The sequence below is a fragment of the Botryllus schlosseri genome, chromosome 4 (assembly GCF_051294905.1).
Source record: "Botryllus schlosseri isolate E-star chromosome 4, Bs_hap1, whole genome shotgun sequence".
In the NCBI taxonomy this organism is placed as follows: domain Eukaryota; kingdom Metazoa; phylum Chordata; class Ascidiacea; order Stolidobranchia; family Styelidae; genus Botryllus; species Botryllus schlosseri.
In genome coordinates this window covers 29,264,719-29,290,917 of record NC_137239.1, presented here as the reverse complement: position 1 = coordinate 29,290,917, position 26,199 = coordinate 29,264,719, and the positions used below count along the sequence as shown (strand labels likewise).

Here is a 26,199-nt window from a genome sequence, read left to right as displayed (position 1 = left end):
TTTCGCGAATTTTTATTTCTATCGCTGCGGATAGGTTCAAACATATCGTCACGCATCACGACTACGTAAAAATATGGAATTACAAATCGCGGAAAAGTCAAGAATAACCAGAAGTCAGAAGGCACACAATTTTTTCAGGCGTCGCGTATTTTCTGTGGGTTTCGTGATATTTTGCGAAACCTCATCTTCGAGAATCGCAGTAGTCTGTAGGAACCAACCCATCTATCACATCACCACATTCCCGTGTGGACTATTTTGTTGAAGTTTCCATTCAGATTGCTCCAGGCGCCTCTGTTCCTATAACACTAGCCTCTTTGGAGGCCAGGTGCGCAATTCCTTGACGGATAACCAACGTGGTCTGCGACTTTCGTACAGAATTGTTCATTTTTGTGGCGTGCGCTTTCGATTCGAATCCAAACATCTTCAGCTTTCGCCACTGCATACGACGTGTAATCACAAGAGTCCCAATTCGACTGCTGATTGGTCCAAATTGCCTGTAACCAATGATGGCCAAGGCGGGCGCACCATCGCAAATCATATATATGAGTTGAGTGAGCGTCTTGGCCATCATTGGTTACAGGGAGCTGCTATATGTGGACATAGGAATGGGATTTCGATTTGAAAAACAGGATTTGGTCCGACTTTTGATTTGGACAGGATGGACTTGGATGTAAATTTTATGTTTGGAAGTCTGAGATGGGCGATTTGAACATGGATTTGGATTTGAAAATAAATCTGATTTGATGATTTTGGCCTGGTTTCGATAAAAGGTTATTGTCAAGCCAGAGATGAGCGGATATAAAATCCCTGTATCCAACGTGTGAAATAGCCCCTGCAAACTAGCCCATGCAAACCACTTAGTTGTTAAATTTAGATTTTGTAATCTAAGTGAAAAGCGGATTTAGGTTTTTTGATGCAAATTTTTAGATATACACCACCTATACATGTTTATCATAACGAGCTACGAAACACGTGCTCTGTCCTTTGAAGTTTAATCACAGTTCAATTCGTCCTGCTCCATGTAGTTATCCCCGTTCGACGTAGACGTCCGATAGCGCCGTCCGATAGCGCGAGCAAAAATATCGAAACAAATGAGTCCCATATATAATATGTTCATGACATTCAAATAAGATCGTTTCAATATATGCAGATAGATTACGTCTGATTAGAATGTCATGAACATATTTTATAGTGCAAGTCTAATTTGTGTACAATGTATCGGACGTGACGTCACTTATCCCTGAGTTGGTGTTTCATGTTCTTTTCATAATGTTTTGTGGAACTTTATCTCTGAGAAGCGCAGGAAGTCCCCACTCAACCAAAATCCCTTATATTGCTGTCTGCTTTGTTGAAGTTTCCGTTCAGATTGCTACTGGTGCAGACGCTATACCGCCAGCCTGATTCGAATTGAGAAGCGCAATTATATGACGAAGTACCATCGTGATCTGCGCCTTTCGATGAGAATTGTTGGTTCTTGTTGTAATAGAGACCATCTCCGCTTGCATTCCCGGAGAATCCGGATACGTGCAGTCTAAAAATTAAGATAATGAGAATTGCACTTTTGGAATTGTAATTTTAAAATGTGATTGTAATTGTAATTGTAATTTTAATTTAGGCGTCGGCCTCCAATGTTGTCACGGAACAATGACTACTCACACTGATTGTATATGAAATGTGATTGTAATTAATTGTAATTAACACTGCCAATTAAAATCGCCGGCGTTTTGTGTCATCGATTGTGAATCAGCGTTTTATTCCTGAATCACCGACATTGGGGATTAAATAGGATTTCCTGCGCCCCAGATACCGGCTACCGAGAGTGTTACGCCACACGGAAACAATGCCAGTGACTCGAGTGGACATCCATCTTGTCGGAACAAAATAATCAATAAACAAATTATAGCCCGACAGATATCGGATTTTTGAACGGCTTGAATGCTGTGTGCTTTCTCATGTGTGTTATCAGATTGGAACTGTGATTGAAAGCCTTCTGACAGATGCGGCATTTATGAGGCTTCTATCCTGCAATATGAGGTAGTGAAATGGGGTAAGTGAAAAGCAGAGGGGTTCAGTCACGAAGTAGGCCAACTACTACTTTTCGGAGTACTGAAGTCGATTGCGCTAACTTGCAATGCTTATGCAAGCTTGGCTGTGACTTCAGACTAATTCCACTTCTAGTTATCAGTGTTTTGACAAAACTACTTGAAGTTTTACCATTTGGATTTTGAACAGTAAAAAAATACCTTTGGTACAAGTTAGCATCACTTTATCGAGTTAAATTATCATGGAAACCGCGTAAAACAAACCCTGTATCAGTGTAACTGCATATCTATTTTCGAATATTCTACCTATATTTGTGGTGATAATAGTTATTTGGGTTAGTCGTGAAGAGACGTGTTGCAATTTCAAAATTAGCCAATTCTGATTAATTTCTAAAAATATATAGGACAATTCGACCTTACTTACTTTTTGAAACTATTTACTCGAGTACTTCGAGAGCGTACATGTTTTACTTAGGCATGATATAATTTTTACATGTATTGGAAATCGGTAACTGTACTTGTAATTTAGTGTAAATGTAAAGGTCGCTTTACATATACTTGAGTAGCAACGCGGAACACTTTGACCAGCTCTGGGGAAGACTCCATTAGAACTGTTTTCTATTTGTTTAGGAATAGATCGATAGTCTGGTTTAGATATCCCTAATAGACAGTGCGTTAACTGATAGAATCTGATTTAGATATCTCTGATAAACAGGGCGGAGACTAGCAAAGATAATACCTTTGTGAATGAAAGTTTGCTTTTTCATGTCTGACTTCTGATGAGACCGTTTCCCGCAGTAAGGGCGCGGGAACTGACGCGTGTCGCTGTGTATCAGCAAATGAGTCGACAAAGTTGAAGATGTCGTGAACGTTTTGTGGCGGATGTGACATTCAAACTCCTGGGAACAGGAAATTAGAGACGTCACGAGTGGTATTTAAAAGTAATAATCAGTGGTTCTATCCCATTCATCCGCTAAAGACACACGATGCAGACAGAGGCGGACAACTATAAAATTTCAGCTTTTCCAAATTAGATAGGAATTGGAATTGGAATTTTTTTCCAAATTACACTACTTTTGCATACTTGGCACTACTTTCTCAAGAAGCTAGATCTCGGACGACTTCTGCTTCACAGTTATCAATTTTAAAGGCGAAACTACGCCTACCCTACTTTTAGTACATACTTTATTACTTACTTGGATATCTCTACTTCTACTTCTACTCGAGTACGAACGATGACCACATTGACCATCTCTGACCTACCTCTACTTGTACTTGGGAATCAACGATGAATACTTGAACCACCTCAGTTGAATTCCTACTTTTGGACCCTGTACTTTAGTTCAATACGACCAATAGGTTCGCAATGAGTCACCATATATAGACGCAGAGGAATCAATAACACTGCTCTACACTGTTTTTGCGCCAAGATTTGTTTGAATCATTTTGAGCTGATTTGGGGGCGCTGAATCCGAATCTGGAGTTTTTTTGCTCTATCACATCACGTTTTTGAGATAATATATAGGTAGATAATTGCCACTTTTTCTGGGTACTCAAGTAGATTTTGCCTACTTGCGGTACCTACTTCCCTTTCTACCTGAACAGTATTTTGGCTAAACTTTTTACTTTTGCAAATAGGATTTTGACTAGTGGAATGTAGATTATTGATGAGATTGTAGCAATCTCATGAGTAAAATTGTCGTTAGAACTGCTTGAAACAACCCCTGAATCACTGTAACTGAATATAATTTACGAATATTCTATCAATGGGTAGTGTCATAATCTAAACTCGAGAGTATATAAGGAAACCAGAACACAACAAAAATGGGTAATCAAACGAAACAGACACGGTGCGACAAGAGAGCTAAGTAGCTAAATTCATATGTAACAAAAACTGTGCCAGTAATAATTGCGCTCGTAATTAAAGATGTCGCGGGCCGCAAAATAAACGTTGAGAACCCTGTGATTGGAATAAAAATGATAGCAATACAGTTTTTTCCAAAATATTTTTATATTTAAAATGATTGCCACACAGATTTTCCAAAGTAGATTAGAATTAGACTGATAGCTTCACAGGTTTTCTAGATTATATTGGAATTACTGAATTTTGCGAAAACTTTGAAATCGAATCAAGTTCGCTTCATATCGAATCAGGTTTGAATCTCATAAGCTTGAAAATGGCAAATGTCTGTTCACCAAGCTTGGCTCATTTCCCACGACACAGTTCTCCTGTAGCAATTTTAGGAAAACCAAAATTTAGATTGAAATTAAAACGAGAGTATGGAAAGATTTCGCGAATAGAATTATCTAATAGTCCATGTCTGACGAACGCGAGTGGAAATGACATATCTGTGAAGTCATGATCACCACACAGCATTGTCACAAAGTTTGCTGACATATGGTCGAAAAATAGCAACTACTCTTTAATGTGATGTAAAACTGGCGGTATATTGTTTGCGGCCGCATGATTCAACTTTCCCCATCATCAGTACTCTTATGATGTTGCAACAAGTGGTACTTTGATACTCGATTCAGAATCGAATCGCTCAGGTACTGGATTTGGCTCAGCCCTAGTTATGTTGCCATTTGCGAATATCACTTGTGATCTGCAGGTGAAAAGTATCAGGAAATGCTGTTGAAAGAGAAAGGGGTCGAATGTCTGCAAGGAATCTGCATAGAACCGAGGCTGGACTGAAACGTCGCGAAACTCGTGCGGCTGCCGCTGGACTTTATCAACGACTAGACGCGGTAGGTTCTCGGTGAGATCGAATTCGTTTTGTTACGAACTCAAATTTGGCAGTAGAATTTTTTTCGTTGCAGACTTGAACAAACTACCAATTAAGATAGTTGATTGTCGATTAGCGACTGTTTTTTTTTAGTAATTCTAGTTCTACTGAAAAGTTTTGAAAGGTTCTAGTTCTGGTGAGTAATTCTAGTGCTAGTTGTTCGTTTTACAAAGTGAGTAGTTCTAGTTCTAGTTGTTAGTTTTAAAAATTGAGTAGTTCTAGTTGTAGGTTTTGAAAAGTGAGTAATTCTAGTGCTAGTTGTTCGTTTTACAAAGTGAGTAGTTCTAGTTTTAGTTGGAAGTTTTGAAAATTGAGTAGTGCTAGTTCTAGTTCCAGTTCTAGTTCTAGTTGTAAGTTTTGAAAAGTGAGTAGTTCTAGTTCTAGTTGTTCGTTTTAAAAAGTGAGTAGTTCTAGTTCTAGTTGCTAGTTTTGAAAAGTGAGTAGTTCTAGTTCTAGTTCTAGTTGTTAGCAGACATGGGGTGATTACTTCATGAATGTAATCGATTGCGATTACGATTACTTATGAATCACGCGATTACGATTACGATTACGATTACAGCAAAATCCGCGAATAGTCGATTACGATTACGATTACTTTGGAAAAGTAATCACGATTACTCACTATTACATTCATTTTGCTTCTGAGAAGTTATCTTTGGAGGACAACAATGCGATGAAAAGGCCTTATGAGAAAAGGTCTTTATTTTTAAATGAGATATAATGACGTCATTTCCTGTGTATGACATAATATACCATGGCATGATTCACACAGAAATAGGCATTTCGGTGCCAGCCAATACCGCGCCGCAACACAACAAAACATGCTACATTGGCCGAAACATTGTGTATTTGTCCATTTTCCATAGCCGCGCTGGATGGTCTCAATCTAAGCCCCACAATACAAATGCCACCGGGGGCACTCACTGAGGAAAATGATGAACCACGTGCATAAATGACCATTTTTGGTGCGTCTCACAAAAGTTTTCCGTTTAGTTTTCTTTTCGTCCGCTACGTTTGGGCGACTCCAATATCTGCTGGCTATATAGCAGACAGGAGGTCACGAGTTAACAACATTCAATAAAGTTATAGTCGTAAATTATGTGCCTAAATATTCGCGCCTGGCGCGACTTGACAGCAAATTCACAGCGGATCCATCGCATCAAATCGTGTTTTCCAGTTCTTGTGAAAAGCCCGCCCTTTAAGGGGGTTATGGGGGACTTCGCCCGCCACAAGCTTTATTGATCGCCTTATGGGGAGCACAAGATCACCATTTGTGAGAATGGCGGTGGCGAAGTGCTGTTTCGATACTGATTCTAGCTGAAATCCACGCTAACATGGTGTGTAAGCGGATGGCTAGTGGCATATCCGAATGATGAGTATAAAATTGCGAAATAACAATTGTTGCCCGTTTTAAGTAGGGCCGTATGAGAATATGATAAGGTAAATATCAACTTCTGACTGCAATCCACTTAATACATATGTTTCGATCTGCCGTTATACGAGTAACGGAAAATAACGGCTCGGTTATGATTTTTTTTATCAGCAGCCTGGTTTTTAATGCTTCGATGTAGAAATTGTCATGTTTAATTTGACGGGTACAAAATTTCAAATCGTTGTCCATTGTATACGTAAACAGGCCTACCGCTCGCCAATCAGCTACGGTCAGATTGCGTTTACCTAATCATAACAAAACATCTATACATTGTACAATGTACAATGTACAATTTGTACATATACGTTACTATTCGAAACTAGGCCGTGTGGTGATTATTATCCTGCTGCGAGGTAGTTGCATGTGCAGTGTGTAATGATCAGTGCAGTGACATAATCCACAGCGGGTGTTCTTACAATCACAGTACTACATTATTTACATCGAATATCTATTTACTACGTGCGGATAATTCGTTACGCAATCAAGAACCAAGCTAATACTTGTGACGCAATAATGAGTATAGAGGCGTTTGAAAACCCGACATTTCTGCTATCCAAATCCTGTTTTAAATCATACTCTTCGTTGCTCATGAATGTTCATAGTTCAGTTTATGTCATGGGCATTGCACAAATGAAAAGTAATCGTTCTTTCACAAAGAAATCGATTAGATATGTGAAGTAGTCGATTACGATTACGATTACTTCGGATATTTTTCGAATGTAATCGATTGCGATTACGATTACTTGGAAATGCTGTAATCGTCGTAATCGATTACGATTACTAATCACGATTACCCCATGTCTGGTTGTTAGTTCTGAAAAGGGAGTATAGTTCTAGTTCTAGTTGCTAGTTTTGAAAAGTGAGTAAATCTAGTTCTAGTTGCTAGTTTTGAAAAGTGAGTAATTCTAGTGCTAGTTGTTCGTTTTACAAAGTGAGTAGTTCTAGTTCTAGTTGTTAGTTTTAAAAATTGAGTAGTTCTAGTTGTAAGTTTTGAAAAGTGAGTAATTCTAGTGCTAGTTGTTCGTTTTACAAAGTGAGTAGTTCTAGTTCTAGTTGTTAGTTTTAAAAATTGAGTAGTTCTAGTTGTAAGTTTTGAAAAGTGAGTAATTCTAGTGCTAGTTGTTCGTTTTACAAAGTGAGTAGTTCTAGTTCTAGTTGTTAGTTTTAAAAATTGAGTAGTTCTAGTTGTAAGTTTTGAAAAGTGAGTAATTCTAGTTCTAGTTCTAGTTGGAAGTTTTGAAAATTGAGTAGTGCTAGTTCTAGTTCCAGTTCTAGTTCTAGTTGGAAGTTTTGAAAAGTAAGTAATTCTAGTTCTAGTTGTTAGTTTTAAAAATTGAGTAGTTCTAGTTGTAAGTTTTGAAAAGTGAGTAATTCTAGTGCTAGTTGTTCGTTTTACAAAGTGAGTAGTTCTAGTTCTAGTTGTTAGTTTTAAAAATTGAGTAGTTCTAGTTGTAAGTTTTGAAAAGTGAGTAATTCTAGTGCTAGTTGTTCGTTTTACAAAGTGAGTAGTTCTAGTTCTAGTTGTTAGTTTTAAAAATTGAGTAGTTCTAGTTGTAAGTTTTGAAAAGTGAGTAATTCTAGTGCTAGTTGTTCGTTTTACAAAGTGAGTAGTTCTAGTTTTAGTTGCTAGTTTTGAAAAGTGAGTAGTTCTAGTTCTAGTTCTAGTTGTTAGTTTTAAAAATTGAGTAGTTCTAGTTGTAAGTTTTGAAAAGTGAGTAATTCTAGTGCTAGTTGTTCGTTTCACAAAGTGAGTAGTTCTAGTTTTAGTTGTTAGTTTTAAAAATTGAGTAGTTCTAGTTGTAAGTTTTGAAAAGTGAGTAATTCTAGTGCTAGTTCTAGTTGGAAGTTTTGAAAATTGAGTAGTGCTAGTTCTAGTTCCAGTTCTAGTTCTAGTTGGAAGTTTTGAAAAGTAAGTAATTCTAGTTCTAGTTGTTAGTTTTAAAAATTGAGTAGTTCTAGTTGTAAGTTTTGAAAAGTGAGTAATTCCAGTTCTAGTTCTAGTTGCGCATTTTGAAAAGTGAGCAGTGCCAGTTCTAGTTGGAAGTTTTGAAAAGTAAGTAATTCTAGTTCTAGTTGTTAGTTTTAAAAATTGAGTAGTTCTAGTTGTAAGTTTTGAAAAGTGAGTAATTCTAGTGCTAGTTGTTCGTTTTACAAAGTGAGTAGTTCTAGTTTTAGTTGCTAGTTTTGAAAAGTGAGTAGTTCTAGTTCTAGTTCTAGTTGGAAGTTTTGAAAATTGAGTAGTGCTAGTTCTAGTTCCAGCTCTAGTTCTAGTTGTAAGTTTTGAAAAGTGAGTAATTCTAGTGCTAGTTGTTCGTTTTACAAAGTGAGTAGTTCTAGTTCTAGTTGTTAGTTTTAAAAATTGAGTAGTTCTAGTTGTAAGTTTTGAAAAGTGAGTAATTCTAGTGCTAGTTGTTCGTTTTACAAAGTGAGTAGTTCTAGTTTTAGTTGTTAGTTTTAAAAATTGAGTAGTTCTAGTTGTAAGTTTTGAAAAGTGAGTAATTCTAGTGCTAGTTCTAGTTGGAAGTTTTGAAAATTGAGTAGTGCTAGTTCCAGTTCCAGTTCTAGTTCTAGTTGGAAGTTTTGAAAAGTAAGTAATTCTAGTTCTAGTTGTTAGTTTTAAAAATTGAGTAGTTCTAGTTGTAAGTTTTGAAAAGTGAGTAATTCCAGTTCTAGTTCTAGTTGCGCATTTTGAAAAGTGAGCAGTTCCAGTTCTAGTTGGAAGTTTTGAAAAGTAAGTAATTCTAGTTCTAGTTGTTAGTTTTAAAAATTGAGTAGTTCTAGTTGTAAGTTTTGAAAAGTGAGTAATTCTAGTGCTAGTTGTTCGTTTTACAAAGTGAGTAGTTCTAGTTCTAGTTGTTAGTTTGAAAAATTGAGTAGTTCTAGTTGTAGGTTTTGAAAAGTGAGTAATTCTAGTGCTAGTTGTTCGTTTTACAAAGTGAGTAGTTCTAGTTTTAGTTGGAAGTTTTGAAAATTGAGTAGTGCTAGTTCTAGTTCCAGTTCTAGTTCTAGTTGTAAGTTTTGAAAAGTGAGTAGTTCTAGTTCTAGTTGTTCGTTTTAAAAAGTGAGTAGTTCTAGTTCTAGTTGCTAGTTTTGAAAAGTGAGTAGTTCTAGTTCTAGTTCTAGTTGTTAGTTCTGAAAAGGGAGTATAGTTCTAGTTCTAGTTGCTAGTTTTGAAAAGTGAGTAAATCTAGTTCTAGTTGCTAGTTTTGAAAAGTGAGTAGTTCTAGTTCTAGTTCTAGTTGTTAGTTCTGAAAAAGTGAGTAATTCTAGCGAAACACTCGCCCTTCAAGCTTCATTTGATACCTTTGAATTCTCTCTGATAATCCTCACGAAAAAAGTTTTTACGCCTGCTCATTTTAACTACACAGACATAGCATAATTAGTTGCGGAAACTATATGTGCAATATAATTTAGATAAATTTATCAATGATTAATAGCTCTACTACTTTTTAACCCAAGTATCGACTGCACTGCGCCCTTTTCCAGTACGCATTAAATGCTGCCTTCCACGCAGCTTAATCTGCTGACTTGACGGCAGAAACGTGGTGCTGCTGTTTACTATACTAAAATGACGTCCACTGTGATAGCTTGGTACAGCCGAAACTACCATACCACTCATTGCCCTATAGCTATGAAGCTATCTCACCACTTAAAAGTCAAATCCTGTGATGTGTACGCCATAGGTGTTCCTTTCATTTATGATGTCATAAAATCTCGACGCAAAAGCATAATTTTAGAATATTATGCAGCACAGATACCCGAGGAAAACGATCGAAGTATTGTAGTTGTTGAAAATAAGACAAAATAAGGACGCAAGTCGAAAAGAAGAACATATCTTAGAAATAAGGACAGTCGAGTTTTCTAAGACGTTGCCCTTAAAAATAAGGACAAATCTTAGAAATAAGGACGGTAGGGCAACCCTGGATATAACGGTATAATAACGCAACGTATAAGCTGATATTCAAATGAAAATCAATTATACCAGGTATGATGTCACTTTTGGAAAGGGACACACGTAAAGTCTTCTAGTGAATGGAGATTGCAACATAATGAGTTATCTGAGATTCGGACTCCTTTCGCTTCCCGGACTCTGTGTACAGGAAACAGGAACCAACAGCTCAACAACGCTAACTTGATACTAATTGTTTTGTTATGCTGTGTGCAATGAATATAGTCTGGCAAGAAGAAAGGAGACTGCAACACTGCAACATTAATGAATGAACTGAGATTCGGACTCTCTTCGCTTCTCGGACTCTGTGTGTACGAAACAGGAACCAACACAGCGCTAACTTAACTATTCATTATGAAGTAGCCTACATATAGTTTAGCCCTAACCCCACCGCCTCATAACCATGGGCCTGTACAGCGGGTTAATGATCGATGATAGCTAATGGTATATATTGAACGATAATTTTGGAATCAGCTAACAATAGAAATATGAAGCCAAACAACAATTTCATCAGATTTACTTACGTATTGTAATGCTTCTTGGAAATGTGCAAGATATAGGGATGTGGGGGAGACTTCCATTTTCGAAAATTGAACCCATGTGTATCATATAAGCAGTGCATTTTACAGTGGGCTACGCCAAACATTGTCTGAGTTCACTATTTTGGTGATAGTAAGAAATATCAGATTGGGCTGAGGAACCTGACGCGTGAGAACCAGAAATTATATTATATTTACGTTGTTATTTATGGGTTCCAACATTAGAAGGGAAATCTAACGCTGTTTTGATTTGACTCAATAGGCAATGATATGATCAATAGACTTTATCAGGAGTATACTTAAAAACCTGCATTAGCTCAAATGCTGTGATATCCATCATATTAATCATTATTAAATTCTAAAATATTTTATCTATTGTTGTGGCACGTCAAATATCCGCTATTAGCTGCATCATCATAACGCGACAGCTTTTATTGTGACATGATGCATTTGTCCTCTCGCATGATGTCTATATATCTCATAATTTTCACAATTTTATCAAATGTGATGTTTTAGTGCTCGCGTAAATTGCTATATAGTGGTAAATCCCATTTGGTCGGCTCAATTCCCATCGGACCATTTTATCCCTTCAAATAAGGCCTACTTGGAAAGACATTGAATAGCCTACCCCTATTATTGATGCTGCGGCCCGCGGCGTCATCAAGAACTGGGAAATTGGCCCGCGAGCACATTTGGGTTTGAGACACCTCTCTAAACGAGTAATAGCATGTCGCCAACTTCTTATTTTTTCCGCAAAAAAATCTTCTTTTCTGATCTGACGCTTGATCGCGTGAGCTTCTTATGAAACGCGGTTCAAAGAATTTCCTAAACGATATCAGGAAGCCGTCTTCCTCAAAATGGCAGTCAGCGCAGCGAATTGTCATTGCAAACGTATTGTGAGAGTTGGTTGTGTAGAGCAGTGGTTCTCAACCTATTTCACCTCGCGGACCAGTAAAATTTCAAAAAATGTCTGGCGGACCGGTGAACTTTCAAAACTGAACTGAAGCCAGAACGTGTCGTATGTAACCGTATTTTGCAATTATATGGTGCTAGAGAGTGACATTTAGAGGGTTTATCGTAATTAATTATCTACATGATGACATCCACGTTATTTTATGGTAGTCAGTCTGCTGAGTCGAGGTAAAATTGCTTTGACCAGACAAACGTGGTACAGCCGAGAGTCGACAGTCTTTCGCGCCGAAGGCCGTGGGTTTAACCAACCATGCCAACTCGAATAATATTCTTTTCTTCCACAATATCGTGAGAAGAAGCGTTTCGGAGTCAAACCAAGCACCTTGTCGGGCTACCTTGCTCATTGCCCACTGCCACCAGACGCATAGGCTACTCTGGCAACTACGAATACAATGCGTGCCGCGTACAGCAACTATACCGGCCATCCGCTAATGCGGGCCGAAAAAGCACTTTGTCAGCCCACCCCCAAATACGTTGGTCTTGGGCCCACACAGGGCGATAAGCCAAACTTCCGAGGGCTTCGCCCCTAGACCCTAGAGTTGGGTGGATGTTTTCACCTGTACTAATGAGCACATTCATTCTACTCAGTGTAAGCAGAGAGTTTATGCAGCTTAATCGCGCCAAGCGAAAATTAGCGCTCATTCATGACTGAATTGGTTTTCTCGCTGCGGAATTTTTGGCACACCTTTCGGAGTCCCATGTTAGCCGAAACTTCATTATGTATTGGACTGTTGGTGCGTCGTGGCGTGGTAATGGCTGACGCCGAAAGGCCTATTTCTATAAATAATGCGTATTTCTTGGAGACGGGCATCTAATGAGCAAGACATTTAGTGACACTAAATCGCGCAAAGCGCGAAAAGAAATTGAAAAAAAAGTAGGAAATAGTTTCCAAAAAATACGCTATGTGTTATGTTAATTTGCAAAATAATTTTAGGCTCTTTTCAAGCTTTGCCCCCATCCAATTAGGCGGTTTGGGGTGCCCCAGTTACGGCCATGCATAAAATGAATGAATCGAAAACGAATGATCGCGCAAACTGCGCTGTTTAGCGATGAGTCAGCTCGTATCTGCTCTGTACTTGTCGCTCACATGTCGTCAAATGACACGGCTTGAACTATAAGTCAAATCGAGCATGTTTCCAGCCCTAATGTTACCTCACGCAGTTTTGAATCAGTTTAAAATTTGATTTTTTATTTATTTTATCAATGGACAAGCCTTCAACATTGCATATTGAAATGAAGGTATAAAATTGTAATATACCTGGCGGACCGGCGGGAATGTCGTCGCGGACCGGCAGTTGAGAACCACTGGTGTAGAGCGTATGCAATTGGTTAACAATCCACTTGTTTGTAGGGTTCAGTTGAAATAGGTCTTGTGCGCCTAGAATTAATCCGCCCACCGTCATGTATCTTACGTTCAGTAGGGTATGCATCGTTAACCAGATTGTACCTGCAAATTTACATTTAAAAGTTTATAATATAAAATCTAAACTTCAGACGCGTTATTATCACGTTATATAAATCGCACTAATCAGCTCTGGACGTGGCCAGACAACAACCTCACGTTGATCTGATTGGCATTATTGGTTACTCGCTGAACTGAACTGAACTTTGAGTCGAACGGTATGTAGATCACTGGGTTCGCATCCCTGGAAGGTACAACTTACAAAATGAAGCACATATTTTCCAGAAATTGGCAGCCGATAGCATCCAGGGGGAGCTGATATATTGATTAACAAGTTGCTTTTGAAAATGTCGCTCAAGATGTGGCTTGTTTTGATATTGGGATTCGTGAATTACCCCCTTCAAATCAGAGCAGAAGATGAGAAGAAGACATGTGCTGCACACGAGAAATGGACTGTGAGTAGGATTCGGAAGGTTTCAGACATGAAGGTCAATTTAAGATGTACAACAGTTGAAATCGGGTCGTGGCGACACAAAATTTTGAGCCATAACCTCGAACGCGGACCCGGAAAAAAAATACAATTCTCGAGATTTCAGCAACTATGATTGTTTATTGCTGAGTTCCGTTGCAGGTTTTCCAGCGAAGAAAATACGGAAACGTGGATTTCTTCAGAGGTTGGGATGACTACGTGAACGGTTTCGGGGATTGTGATGGAGATTTCTGGCTCGGTAGGAAGGTTGTAATTTCTTCTTATCTGAGTAATAAATAACTTGCTTCTATGCAGGGTTGTCAGCAATGTCACAAGTGTCCGAGTCACAAGTCAATCTTGATACGTTTATAGTTTTGAGTCAAGTCCTAGTCCAAGTCCGAGAGCAGCGGGTCGAGTCGCAGTGTTGAGACTTTGTGTTCACTGCTCAGTTTGTAGGTTCAAATCATGCTCAGCCCAAGTTTTTCCAATTCTGCTTGGGCGATATCGAATGACTCGCATTCATGATTTTCCTCGATCTTAACATTTCCATTACTTTTTTCATCGAAGTTACAATAAAACGTCTGTCTTGGCTGTCCAAGTCGGACTCGAGTACAGGTCGAGCCAACACACAAATTGACCCAAGTCGAGTCGGATTATTTTCCGTGATTAAAGGGGGAGATCATAGAGGTTACTTAAGTTCCGGTTACCAAGTAACGCATGCTTTAGTACTGAGTAATACTCAATTGCGGATCATAAAGTATCCTCAGACCTAAAATGAGTTTTTAACGGCACTCAAAACGTCCGTAACTTAAGTTACGTGTAGTGCTAACTTAAGTGCGTGGCAGGTAGCTTTTTTGGTACAGTGAGAGCTCAGACGTTACAGTTGGTCAATAGGGCTCTTCAAAAATGACTTTTTTCTCAATTCGTACTGGCCACTTGATAAAATTGTTAGGTTACCTAATTTAAGCCTACACTCCAAATTTGGTTCAATTCCAACCAGCAGCCGCATTGCTACAGAAGAAGCAAGTTTATATTTATTATATAAAAATAAATAACAAAAAATTTGAAAATTTTCTGTTCACCCCATGAAAGTGTTAGGTTGTCAATAAAAACGATGTTCACCAAATTTGGTTCAATTCCAAACAGTGGAAGCGGTATTATTGCCGTCGAAAAATTAGGATTATGAATAAAATAGTATTTACGTGGACCAAATCTTTAATTATTTATTATAATGGTGCCCACCGTAAATACTATTTTATTCAAATCCAAATTTTTCGACGGCAATTTTTCGACGGTTACTTAAGTTAAGCGTGAGGAAACTTTAAGATCTCCACCCTAAGAGAATGTTTCGAGTCATGACTCAAGTCGTCTCAACTCTGATCCTGTCACTAAATATTCTATGTCGTGCAGCGGTTTATGCCATTTTTACGTTGAAAAGAAATCGATTGAAAGCCGTCGCGTTTTATCATTTGACAACGACCCTGTGGATATGCGCAGTTCACGCATTTATTATCCGTCTGAAACGAGTTTTAGCTTACTATTTGAAAGTAACTCGCAACGAAGGTTGCCAGTTATATTGGTGAACAGCAAATAAATTATATAGTAGCCAACTATTCCATGATATCAACTAATGTGACAACGTATTGTTTCCAGGGCTCGAGAAATTGCATGAACTGACAAAAGGAGATGACATGTCGCTGGAAATCAACATGAAGCGGAAATATGGAAAAGATCATTTGGTGGCGAGATACAAGTGAGCTGTGTTCTAATGCGTCAATTCATTGACATCGTGACTAGGCTGATTATTTTGGGAATTGGCGCTTTAAAATAATTCGAAATCAGCCGCAAATTTTGTCAACAAAATCATTTCCCAAAAAAATCGGCGGCGGCGGCGGTGTATTGTAACGGAGTTGTTCATTGTGACGCAACAGTGCCGTCTGGCGTGGCCGATTGCTCGCGCTCCTCACTCGCTCCCCTAACGGAAACTTCAACGGAACAGAATGGAAGGGAATCTGGTGGTGGTTGGACTTTTATGATCGAGATCCCTCCCCTCGCCTCCTACGCTACTCGGAGATGAAGATTTACAAACGATGCGCTGCACACAAGAAATGGACTGTGAGTAAAATCCTATTCCAAATTATTGCGTGTTAGGCGAGTTTTAAACAAAGTAGACCATGGAACGTGAACTCTATACTTTGTTTCTTGCTGCACATTTGCCATCATCCAGATATGAGAAAAAGCGGTCAAGCCGCATCAAATCGCAAGTATGCTGCGACTGCAACCAGACAACGATCCATTAATGGCGCTGTTCACTACTGCTGGTTTGCCAATAGAAATGTCGTCAAAGTCAAATGCAACATGCGGGCGAGTTGTTCGAATAAACGTTCTGTTGCGTCGTGGGTCGTTCGCCTTGGCAATGTACGATCTGTCATTCACTGCTTCGAACCACAAGCCAGTGTGTTCCAGTTATTTGGATTCAATCTCGATATACTCTTCGATTGCCCCATAACCTCAAACACGGACTCGGAGAAGAGAATTCGTGAGATTCCTGAAAATTTGATTGTTTGCCGAATTCCGTCTCAGGTTTTCCAGCGAAGAAAATACGGAAACGTGGATTTCTACCGAGGATTTCTACCGAGGTTGTCAATAATTATATACGTCATCCTGATAAAGCTACAAATTCGATTACGTATTGTAAGATATTGATGTCAGTCAGTAAGTTGTCCAAGTTGAATGGGATTCTCTGTCGCTGTGCATTGGTTCTTAGTATCCGTCGCCGCTGTTCCAGTCCTGGTGCTGGGCAATCCATAAAAAATGGCTTTACGTCTTCGTTAACTATAATGGGCCCAAAACGGCGTCGCATAAAACCGTATAGGGGGGCGATGGCGCGTTAAAAAGGCTATATGGATTCAGGACCGTAATTGCCTCACCTCAAATCCCCCAATTGGGGGGGGGGTGAACTTGAAGGGTGCCCAAAATTATTTCGTGAATTAACATAAATTATCGAGTAATTTTTGAGCGATTTAATGCTGTCATATATCTTGATTTGGGGGTACCCTTCCCCCAACACCAAGACATATGCAGTTATAGGCCATGTAACATACGACTCCGAGAAGTATGCCAGAACGATCAGCAGCGAGAAGACCTTCGCCGAAAAGGAATGCCCTTGTGCTGACCGAAAACTTCGATAGATATGCATATTATGTTTAATTGTCCATAGGCGCCTCAATGGCTGGCGTCGAATGTTCCTGTACTGGCAATCTGAACCCTACAGGACCAATCCCATCCCGCAGAGAAAAATTATTTGCCAGTTAAGAAATACCAATTGGAAATCATGTGCGTCTTTTAGTTTGGTACGTTTTGGCGATTTTCATATATCATGACATAGCAGATATAGGAGGTCACGAAAAAGCATCATGCAACGAAGTCAATATAACAACGGGTCCTCCCGAAGATGTTTAAATATTATTTAGGGGTCCTACCTTTTCCAACACACCACACTCAGCTCTACCAGTAAATGTGATTACGTGAGCAGAGAGAGGATAAAAAATTGATAGCAATATATATGCAATTCCCGACCATATTGACCGATTCAAACATGAATTATATAAATTTGTCGCGCTTCGCGCGCTTAGACGAAATACGGTGACCCACCAAACAGTACATGAAATAGGATATAGCTGATATGTAGCGACAAAAAGCCCACTGGCTGAGGGGGGTCTGGGGTTTGGTTTATCCCCCTATGGGGGCGATGACGAAGTTCTGTTACGGTCCTGATTGGAGTCAAGTTGGAGAAATGATCTTTTTTAGTCAACCCACAAAAATTTAGCTGTAAAAGAGTGATTTCGAGGTCGAGCCGAAAACTTGACCTTTTTTACTATTAGTCGACTCGCCGGTGATCCCAGTTTGTATACCTATTTTTCGGTTCCCAATATTAGGGGGCGATGATCGGTGTGGAGCTTCAAAAGGGGGCGATGAGTCGAAAAAGGTTAGGAACCACGAAGAGCAATACGGAGAAGTTGTATCGGATCAGAGTTGGATCAATTACAATGACTCGAGTCAAATCGACTGGACTCATTACAACCCTAATACTTTGATGACTAAAATCAGTCTATACTTCGTGTAGCAGTTTATGGCATTTTTGCGTTGAAAAATAATCGATTGAAGACCAAATCGTTTTATCATTTCACAACGTTTTGTCTCCAGGACTCGAGGCGTTGCATCAAGCGACAAAGGAAAATGACATGTCGTTGGAAATCAGCATGATGTCGAAAGATAAAAAAGAACATTCCTGGGCTAGATACAGGTAAGCTGTAATCGAATGCATCAATTATTTATTTATCTCACGTCATGACTAGGGTGGTTTTTTTTTAAATTGCATAAATGAAGTAAAAAATAGTCAAACTTGGAGCGTTAGCCACAAATTGTTTACATTTTGCCAAAATAAGTTATTTCTTCCCGTGAAAATTTTAGGGTGAAAATTTCTCATTGTTTATATCGCCGGTCCGTGGCAAGTTTCCTCCCGGTCGTCCGCCAAATGAACTAGAATTTTTTATTTCGATTCCAAAATGCAAGAATTTGGACGCTTGTTCATTAATTAGAAAAATAAAACATAAAATCGTAAATTGATTTATAAGTATGGATCGTATTTTCTGCATGGTGCCGTAATAGACATAGTTCATTGAAAAAAATGAATATTAGTCGGCTCAGATCAATTTGAAACAAACCAAATTCCAACAACATTGCTTTATTGAAATCCGTGAGAGCAGAAAGATCTCACTTTGCCGCATCGATTCCCCATCTCTTCGTTCGGATTCCTGATATCCATTGAAAGCAGCTTGCAGTTATTCCGTTAACGTAATACAAACTTATTTCACTCGGCATATGACAGAGGTCAGGATATATCTCAAGAGCATTCTTTCAAATTATTTATAAATTATAATTAGTAAAACTTTTCGAAAATATAGTCCGTTAACGTCATACGGGCTTATTCAAACACGGAATATGCGAGGGATCAGTATTTAAGAATTTGCCACCGTAAATACTATTTTATTCAAATCCGAATTTTTCAACTACAATAAATCTGCTTCCACTAGTTGGAATTGAACCATATTGGGTGAGCATCGTTTCTATAGACAACCGAACAATTCACGGGGTTCTCTCGTAGCAATACGGCTATTGGTTGGAATTGAACCAAATTTGGTGCGCAGCCTTTAATTGAGTAACCTAACAATTTTATCAAGTAGCCGCTACAATTTGAGAAAAATTAGCGCCTGTTTGCGGCCGTCAATATATAATTTGAATTAACAAATTGTTTCCCAAATCTTTGAGAGATTTTAATTCAATTTAAAAATTTTCTTCGCGCTTAGCTCGATTCAGGGTGAGTTGTGCCCATTTCGGCCCGTTTGGTGTGAATACACTCTCTTTTAGCTTAGAGTGCAGAAGAAAATGATGCACCTCATGAACAAATACCAAGTTGGAATCGTGTGCGTCTTACGAATGAAGACGCTGAAGGTCATTTTCAGAAACTCAATTCTCATTTTCAGCAACTTCAGCATCGGACCCGGATCCGAGAACTACACACTTCACGTATCCGGATACTCCGCGAATGCAACCTACGACGCTCTCTCATATCACAACAATCTTCAATTCTCAACGAAAGACGCGGATCACGACGGTTCGTCAGCGGATTGCGCTTCTGTCTACGAAGGAGGCTGGTGGTACGGGAACTGCAGCGAAAGCAATCTGAATGGAAACTTCAACATTACAGACAGGAAGGGAATTTGGTGGCGGGGAAATGTTCCTGATCAGGATGTCCACCATGCCCACTTCCTAGGCTACTCCGAGATGAAGTTTTACAAACACAAAAGATATGCTGCACAGGATAAATGGACTGTGAGTAGGATTGTGAATCTGTCAGAGATGAAGATCGGTTTAAGATGTGCAAAAGTTTAAATCGTGTCTAAGCGACACAAAATTTTGTCCCATAACCTCAAACGCAGACTCGGAGAAATGAATTCGTGAGATTTCTGCGACTTTGATTTTTTGCCGATTTCCGTCTCAGGTTTTCCAGCGAAGAAAATACGGAAACGTGAGTTTCGACCGGGGCTGGGACGATTACGTGAACGGATTCGGGGGCTTCAATGGAGACTTGTGGCTCGGTAGGAAGGTTTCGATTTAAATTTGATTCCGTCAAATGGTAGGATGTTGTTCATCGTCACTCGGTTATAATCCGAGCAACAAATAACTTGATTGTGTGCCACGCGTTTTATCACGTCGCAACGTTTTGTCTCCAGGGCTCGAGGCATTGCATCGATTGACTAAGGGAGATGACATGTCTTTGGAAATCAATATGATGACGAAAGATAAGAAAGACCATCTGTGGGCGAAATACAGGTGAGGTGTAGTCGAACGTGCCGATATATACACAAATTTGAAAATGAAGCGCAAAAGTTATGAAATTGGCCCCAGGTTAAAGGGGAACTGCGCTTTAAAAATGATGCGGTCTGAAATTGAAGCGCAGATCGAAAAAAACATTTGGCTACTACGGGCTTGGTTTGTTTGAGTAGGAAAGTATGTCATGAGCAGGGCGATTATTTTTTGAATTGTCCAAAAAGGTAAAAACAAATATGTCTAATTCGTCGATATTCGGGTCAAATAGTCGGATTCGGACACTACTTTCCCAAGGCCAAAGGCAAGAAGCAGTTTTCCGTTCAAAAAGACTCCGACAAGTACAGATTGTACGTATCCGGATACTCCGGGAACGCCGGAGATGGTCTCACATACAATAACAATGCGCAATTCTCAACGAACGACGCGGACCACGACGGTACGTCATTGAGTTGCGCCTCTGGTTCCGGAGCAGGTTGGTGGTACGGGTAGGGGTGCGGCTACAACAACCTGAACGGAGACTTCAACAGAGCAGACTGGAGGGGAGTCCGGTGGGTGGATGACGTCATTGGTCACAACCTGTACTGCTCGGAGATGAAGGTTCACAAAAGGACCTGAAAAGAGCGACATCTCGCGGAATGGACTTTCCCGATGATCTGTGAAAGTCTGTAGGCTTGACTGAAGGCTTGACTTCATGTCGATAACTTACTCGACTTAGGACGACGTAAATTTGTCCGGAAATCTGTCGGGCAAATTGTCTCGCGAGATTTCCAGCAGGGAAATCGAGTGGATCGGATGACGGAAGCTGTTGTTGCATCAACTCCGAAAATATAAATTAAAATAATGATCAGGCACTGATCCACCGACTAGAATCCGGCCTCCAAGTCTGAAATATCGCCATTGTGCAGAACAATCGGGTACACGCAATACAATGGCCATAACAATAACCCGTTGCGACTCTCCGATTGTTCGAACAATGCCGATATTTCAGGCTCAGCGTAACGACGGGAGTTGCGTGTCTATCCGTAGGTTTTGGGTCAGTAATCTACGGATTCTTTACCACCCGTTACGCTCCCTCTCAATACTGAAGTCGCGATTGGCAGTCAGATAACAATACAAACATGATGTGTCGGAGTTCTGATGCCTGCACGCTACGGCTTGGATGTCAATTGTGATTGCAACCTACTTTTGTTCAATCGATTTATAACTTTTACATGTTGTTGTTTTTATGAGTCTGTATATCTTCATTTCTTTTTATTACTAAATCTATCTTTGCTTAGCTGCATTATCTTAGCTCCTGTCTGGGAGGCTCGACGTTGATGACTGTTGTATCGGGTCTCCCGTCCATACCTTTGCAAACTGCGCCTGTCCGAGCCATTTTCATTGCTGCTCTTTCATGATTGCAAAAATGTAAGTGTACAATGTACATGCATTTCCCCGGTTTCGCAGGTTAAACCTCAATTTAATAAAATGCATTCAATTACGTATACAATTCAATTCAATTTATTGCTACAATTTTGACTTGACGTACTGTACGTACGTGCTCTCGACACGCTGATATAATATGTGAGCAACCAGCCATTCAACGATTGCGCAACCTGGTTTTACTCAGCAGAGTTATTTGAGTTTTTCGTTGATAATCCGAGGATAATCCAAGAATCGTCCACGAAAACTCAATTAACTCCGCCTCTACTGGTTGGAATTGAGTCAAATTTGTTTTGCATCGTTTTCGAAGACAACTCGACAATTTCATGGGGTTGACAAATGAATTTGATTTTTTTTCAATTTTTGGTAATAATTAAAAAATTTAATCGGCTCTGCGTGCGGCGGCTTTTACTTGTTAGAATTGAACCAAATTTGGTGTGCAGCGTTTTAGAGTAACCTGACAATTTATTCAGTGACGCAATCCAGAAAAAAAGAGGTATTTTTGAACAACCTTAATGTATAATTAACTCGATATTCGTTACTCGATTCCTATTTCATGCTGAATCAATCCGTGCTTCAATCATCTCGCAAAACGAAATGGCTTGACTCATGCCTCGAACTTCGTAAATTCGACATGATTTGTTACTTGACTCGTGACTTGACTTGACGCGAGTCAGAATGTGGAATGGCATGAATTGATTTGTGAATGTAGTGACTTGATCCCAACGCTGAACCAAGCACTGTGTCGTGTTACCTAATCATTTCCCACTACCACCAGACGTAATATGAATGCAATACGCCGCACGAAAACACCTGGCAATAGCGATACGGGGTTATCCGCAAAATGAATGAATCGAAAACGAATGATCGTGCAAACTGCGCGGTTTAGCGAGTCAGCTCGTATACTTGTCGCTCGCATGTCGTCAAAGGAGACGGCTTGAACTTCAAATTGAATCGGGCATGTACTCCAGGCCCAATGTTACCTCACGAATGTTGTCAATGATAGTATATTGATAATTGCATTACGCTACTATTCATTTCTAATCCTCTCTCAGCCCGGAAGGTCAGATTTACCAGTAGAGCTGAGCACGTAATTCATAATTATAACGTCTGGTATGTTGGTATAATTACTTTATTGTATGTTGTTAATTCGATGAAAACACTTCAAAATTGATAACAATTATGTCATGAAAACTTCGTGTGCAACTGTACAGTGTGCTGTGCAGTGTGCAGTCATGTTCTGGTCGCGCGAAGCACGAATTTTTTTCAAAGGTAATGAAGGAATTCTATGGATAAATATATTACTTGCATATATTGGTTGTCTCCTCTGTATAGCAATGGACTCATTTGGCAATGACACGATTAGACATAACAAATTCGAAGGTTTCGATGAACATGCCTCAGTCATTTTTGTGCAAATGTTACATCGCCGACGATCTCGCTTCGAGCGCACAAGCGAAGTCGCATGTTGGACGACACGTTATCTCCTAATTGCGAATATATAGTTGGACTCAATGCAGTAAATTACACGTATTTATAAGTTACAGGAGAGGTTCCAATACTAAATGCAAGAAATGTGACAATAAATCATGCGAAGTGCTAAGAAAAATTTCAAGTCAAATAAATCTGCTACGGAATATTCTACTTTATGGTCATATACGAAGCTCAGCGATAAATGTGGCTGGCCCCTAGTTGCGCCAATGCGTCGAAACTGATGCTTTAGTCATCATCAAATTTCGCGGTTAGGCTAATCAAATTTTGGTTGGCCTTACAATTTTACCTGATGTTTTATCTAATTTCGAGAATTACCTCGCAGACCACACAAAACCTTCTCGCAGGTCACATTTGGCCTGCGGGGCACGGTTTGGCCGCCCCTGATCTGGATCGTTACTAATAACAGTGATTGACGGTACATAAAAACTATATTATAGTTATTATTAGTAATTTAAGATAGGCCTACCTATGGAAGCAATTGTTTTCATGATCAAGAAGTCGGAGCCGAAGTAAGGGTCATTTTCACAAACTCCGACTCCAGTCAGTATTTTTTACACGACTCCGACTCCGACTCCAGCCACTACAATTTTCACAACTCCGACTCCGACTCCATCAAGCAAAAATTAGCCAAACTCCGACTCCGACTCCACAGCCCTGCTCATAACACCACATGATGTCTCTCATAGACCTTGTAAGGGCAGCAGTGGCGAATACACTTGTACGAACAACCCATGGTTAATTCACGGTCTATTAGGGGTTTATAAATAGTTCTAGTTATAGTTGCAGATTTTGAACAGTACATAGCTCTAGTTATCGTTGCGCATTGAGAAAAAATAGTTGCCGAACAACTAGAAAGCACGTGTCGTCGTTTGGAGTGATTCGTGATACCGGTGTTCTGTTGTGTGATGAGTTTTCAGCCATTGCTAGCTCAGAGTCATCACTACTAACAGTGGTGTAGCCACGGGGCATGCTTTTCCTCAAGACAGTTGTTTACGCTCAGTGAAAATACATCGTCATTCGTGTGCTTTGGGTTCTTTTGTACGGAATCTGAAATGGTTCTCCATCACAGTGCTCTTCAACCTTTTTTGTTGTGGAGCATCCTTCGAAATTAGTAGCTCTGACTCATATTCCCCCTGTCATCTGGAATGCATTATCACCACATATCCGTGAATTGCCTTATAATAGATTCAAAAAAGACCTTCTTGATCACCTTTTGTCGCTACACTTACACTGTTACCCTATCTCGCCCAGACATTGCTTCATTGATCATTTGCTACCATCGTCTAATTTTTCTTTCATTTTCCTTTTTAACTAACATTTTTTAAAGCCAGACTGTTTAGAGTCAAGTGTACCTGTTTGATGCTGGTGTGATCAGACTAGATGACCTTCACGGTCTTATCGATCATTCCTATCCAATACCGAACACTGTGCAATGAGGGCATGCATATTTTCTGTAGTACCACCATCACTGCCGTGTGTTATGTATTTGTTGGATGAAATATAAAGACTCTCTCTCTCTTCCTTTCATGTCAAACTAAATAACCTGCGTCTGCCACAGGGATGTATAGAACTATAAATCTTATATATCCCTGGTCTGTCAACTTAAAAAAAATTATCAGTTTCGGCTATCAGTCAAATTGTAAGATATCGGTGTACATTAGGGCTGTTCAAAAATAACCTTTTTTCCTGAATCTTGCTGGCTACGTGATTAAATCGTTAGGTTGCCTTAAAAAACGGCGCACACCAAATTTGAATTCATTCCAACCAATATTCGCGGGTTTCGTAGAGTTTGAAAATTTTGAATTTGCCCAAATACGCAAAAAAAATATTTTTTCAAATCTTTCTGCCAGCCCCATGAAATTGTTGAGCTGTCTTCAAAAACTATGCAAACCAAATTTGACTTAATTCCAAGCCGTAGAAGCGGAGTTATTCTAGTTTTTCGATGATAAATGGTTGGATTATCCACCGATCAAGGACAATCTCAGAATTATCAAAGAAAAACTGAAATAACTCCGCTTCTACGGCTTGGAATTGAGTCAAATTTGTTTTGCATATTTTTTGAAGACAGCCCAACAATTTCATGGGGTTGGCAGAGAAATTTGAAAAAATATTTTTTTTGAGTTTTTGGGCAAATTCAAAATTTTCAAACTCTATGAAACCCGCGAATATTGGTTGGAATGAATTCAAATTTGGTGTGCGTCGTTTTGTAAGGCAACCTAACGAAAAAAGGTTAATTTTGAACAGCCCTACTGCTTAATATAGGTGTACCGACTGAAAAAAGGTCGACACTTTTTTCTGGCAACCACATACGAATTACATTACAAGGCTGATTACTAAAATTAGGTCCACAAAGTCACGAGTTTCCAGAGGTGGTCAGTAACGAAGTGCTTCTACTTTTTGAAGTACTTGAAGTAGATTTTGCCTACTCACACTACTTTTTAAGTAGTTATGATTTTAGACTACTTCTACTTCTACTTGACAGTTTTCAGTTTTGTAGGCAAGAATAAGCGTAGAATACCTACCTACTTACTTACTTACTTGTGAACCACCACTCCTACTTCTACTTGAGTAGAAATTCCGGCGTTACTTCTACTTCTACTTGAGTAGCGACGGTGACTACTTTGACCACCTCTGCGAGTTTCACCCGCAGGATATAAACCTCTGGTGTAAAGTGCAATGTTTTTCAGGCATCCATGTGCACCCTTTGTTCCTGGTTAGGGTGATACCCAATGTTCCCTCTAAGCTGCGCACGTGCACAAATGCGCAGCGCTGGCACTGTCTCTGCGCACAGAAAATCAAAGTTACGCACAAAATATCCGAAGTGATGACCTTTTTCTTAGTCGTTACGCACTGTTGTCCAAGGTCCTGCGCAGTGAGCTGGCGGGTGTGCGCTGACTTGTCAAAAATTGGAGGGAACATTGGTTATACCTCATGTCCTCCTGTAGGAGAATTTGGCGGTTGAAGAGCACTGCTGGTGTAGGGGATGAATGCATTGATACCCAAAGACATGACCCAAAGAATGTATTCGTTGGAGTAACCAATCACCATAATTTATAAAATCCTCATCAACACCCATATGAACATCGGAAGACGTCACGCGAATCACAATTACCAGGATTACGAATGTATCACATTTAAATATTCTTCGGCATTATTTTATAATCTCTTTCTCTCCTTCAATTAACAGCCTTGAACAGAGAAGCAAACACGATTCTTTATTTTCAACAATGAATTATAGAACAAAATCTGAAGAATAAAATAAATCAATATTTGGGTCTGATACGACATCACGCTGATCG

General features: G+C 39.5%; 2 protein-coding genes across 3 annotated transcripts in view; one reads left to right on the top strand and one right to left on the bottom strand.

Annotated features, from left to right (window-relative positions):
- Nucleotides 1-88: 88 nt before the first annotated feature.
- LOC145437761 (techylectin-like protein) lies at nt 89-3,169 on the bottom strand. 2 transcript variants are annotated; one of them, XM_080315054.1, is made up of 2 exons: nt 2,782-3,169; nt 89-1,531 (listed from the first exon to the last, which is right to left on the bottom strand). In XM_080315054.1, the coding sequence occupies exons 1-2, from the start codon at nt 2,931-2,933 to the stop codon at nt 1,315-1,317; spliced, it is 369 nt and encodes a 122-aa protein (XP_080171180.1). In that variant the 5' UTR covers nt 2,934-3,169; the 3' UTR covers nt 89-1,314. The 2 variants fall into 2 exon arrangements, 1 of the variants encoding a protein (XP_080171180.1); XR_013914731.1 differs by lacking the exon at nt 89-1,531 and adding an exon at nt 1,924-2,022.
- Nucleotides 3,170-8,882: 5,713 nt separating this feature from the next.
- LOC145438036 (uncharacterized) overlaps nt 8,883-26,199 on the top strand; it is a 122,523-nt gene continuing 105,206 nt past the window's right edge. The window contains exons 1-6 of the mRNA XM_080315398.1: nt 8,883-13,577; nt 13,754-13,850; nt 17,798-17,897; nt 19,138-19,486; nt 19,656-19,752; nt 19,888-19,987. Coding sequence (XP_080171524.1) covers nt 13,470-13,577; nt 13,754-13,850; nt 17,798-17,897; nt 19,138-19,486; nt 19,656-19,752; nt 19,888-19,987 — 851 coding nt within the window. The 5' untranslated portion in view covers nt 8,883-13,469. The remainder of the gene's footprint in view (nt 13,578-13,753; nt 13,851-17,797; nt 17,898-19,137; nt 19,487-19,655; nt 19,753-19,887; nt 19,988-26,199) is intronic.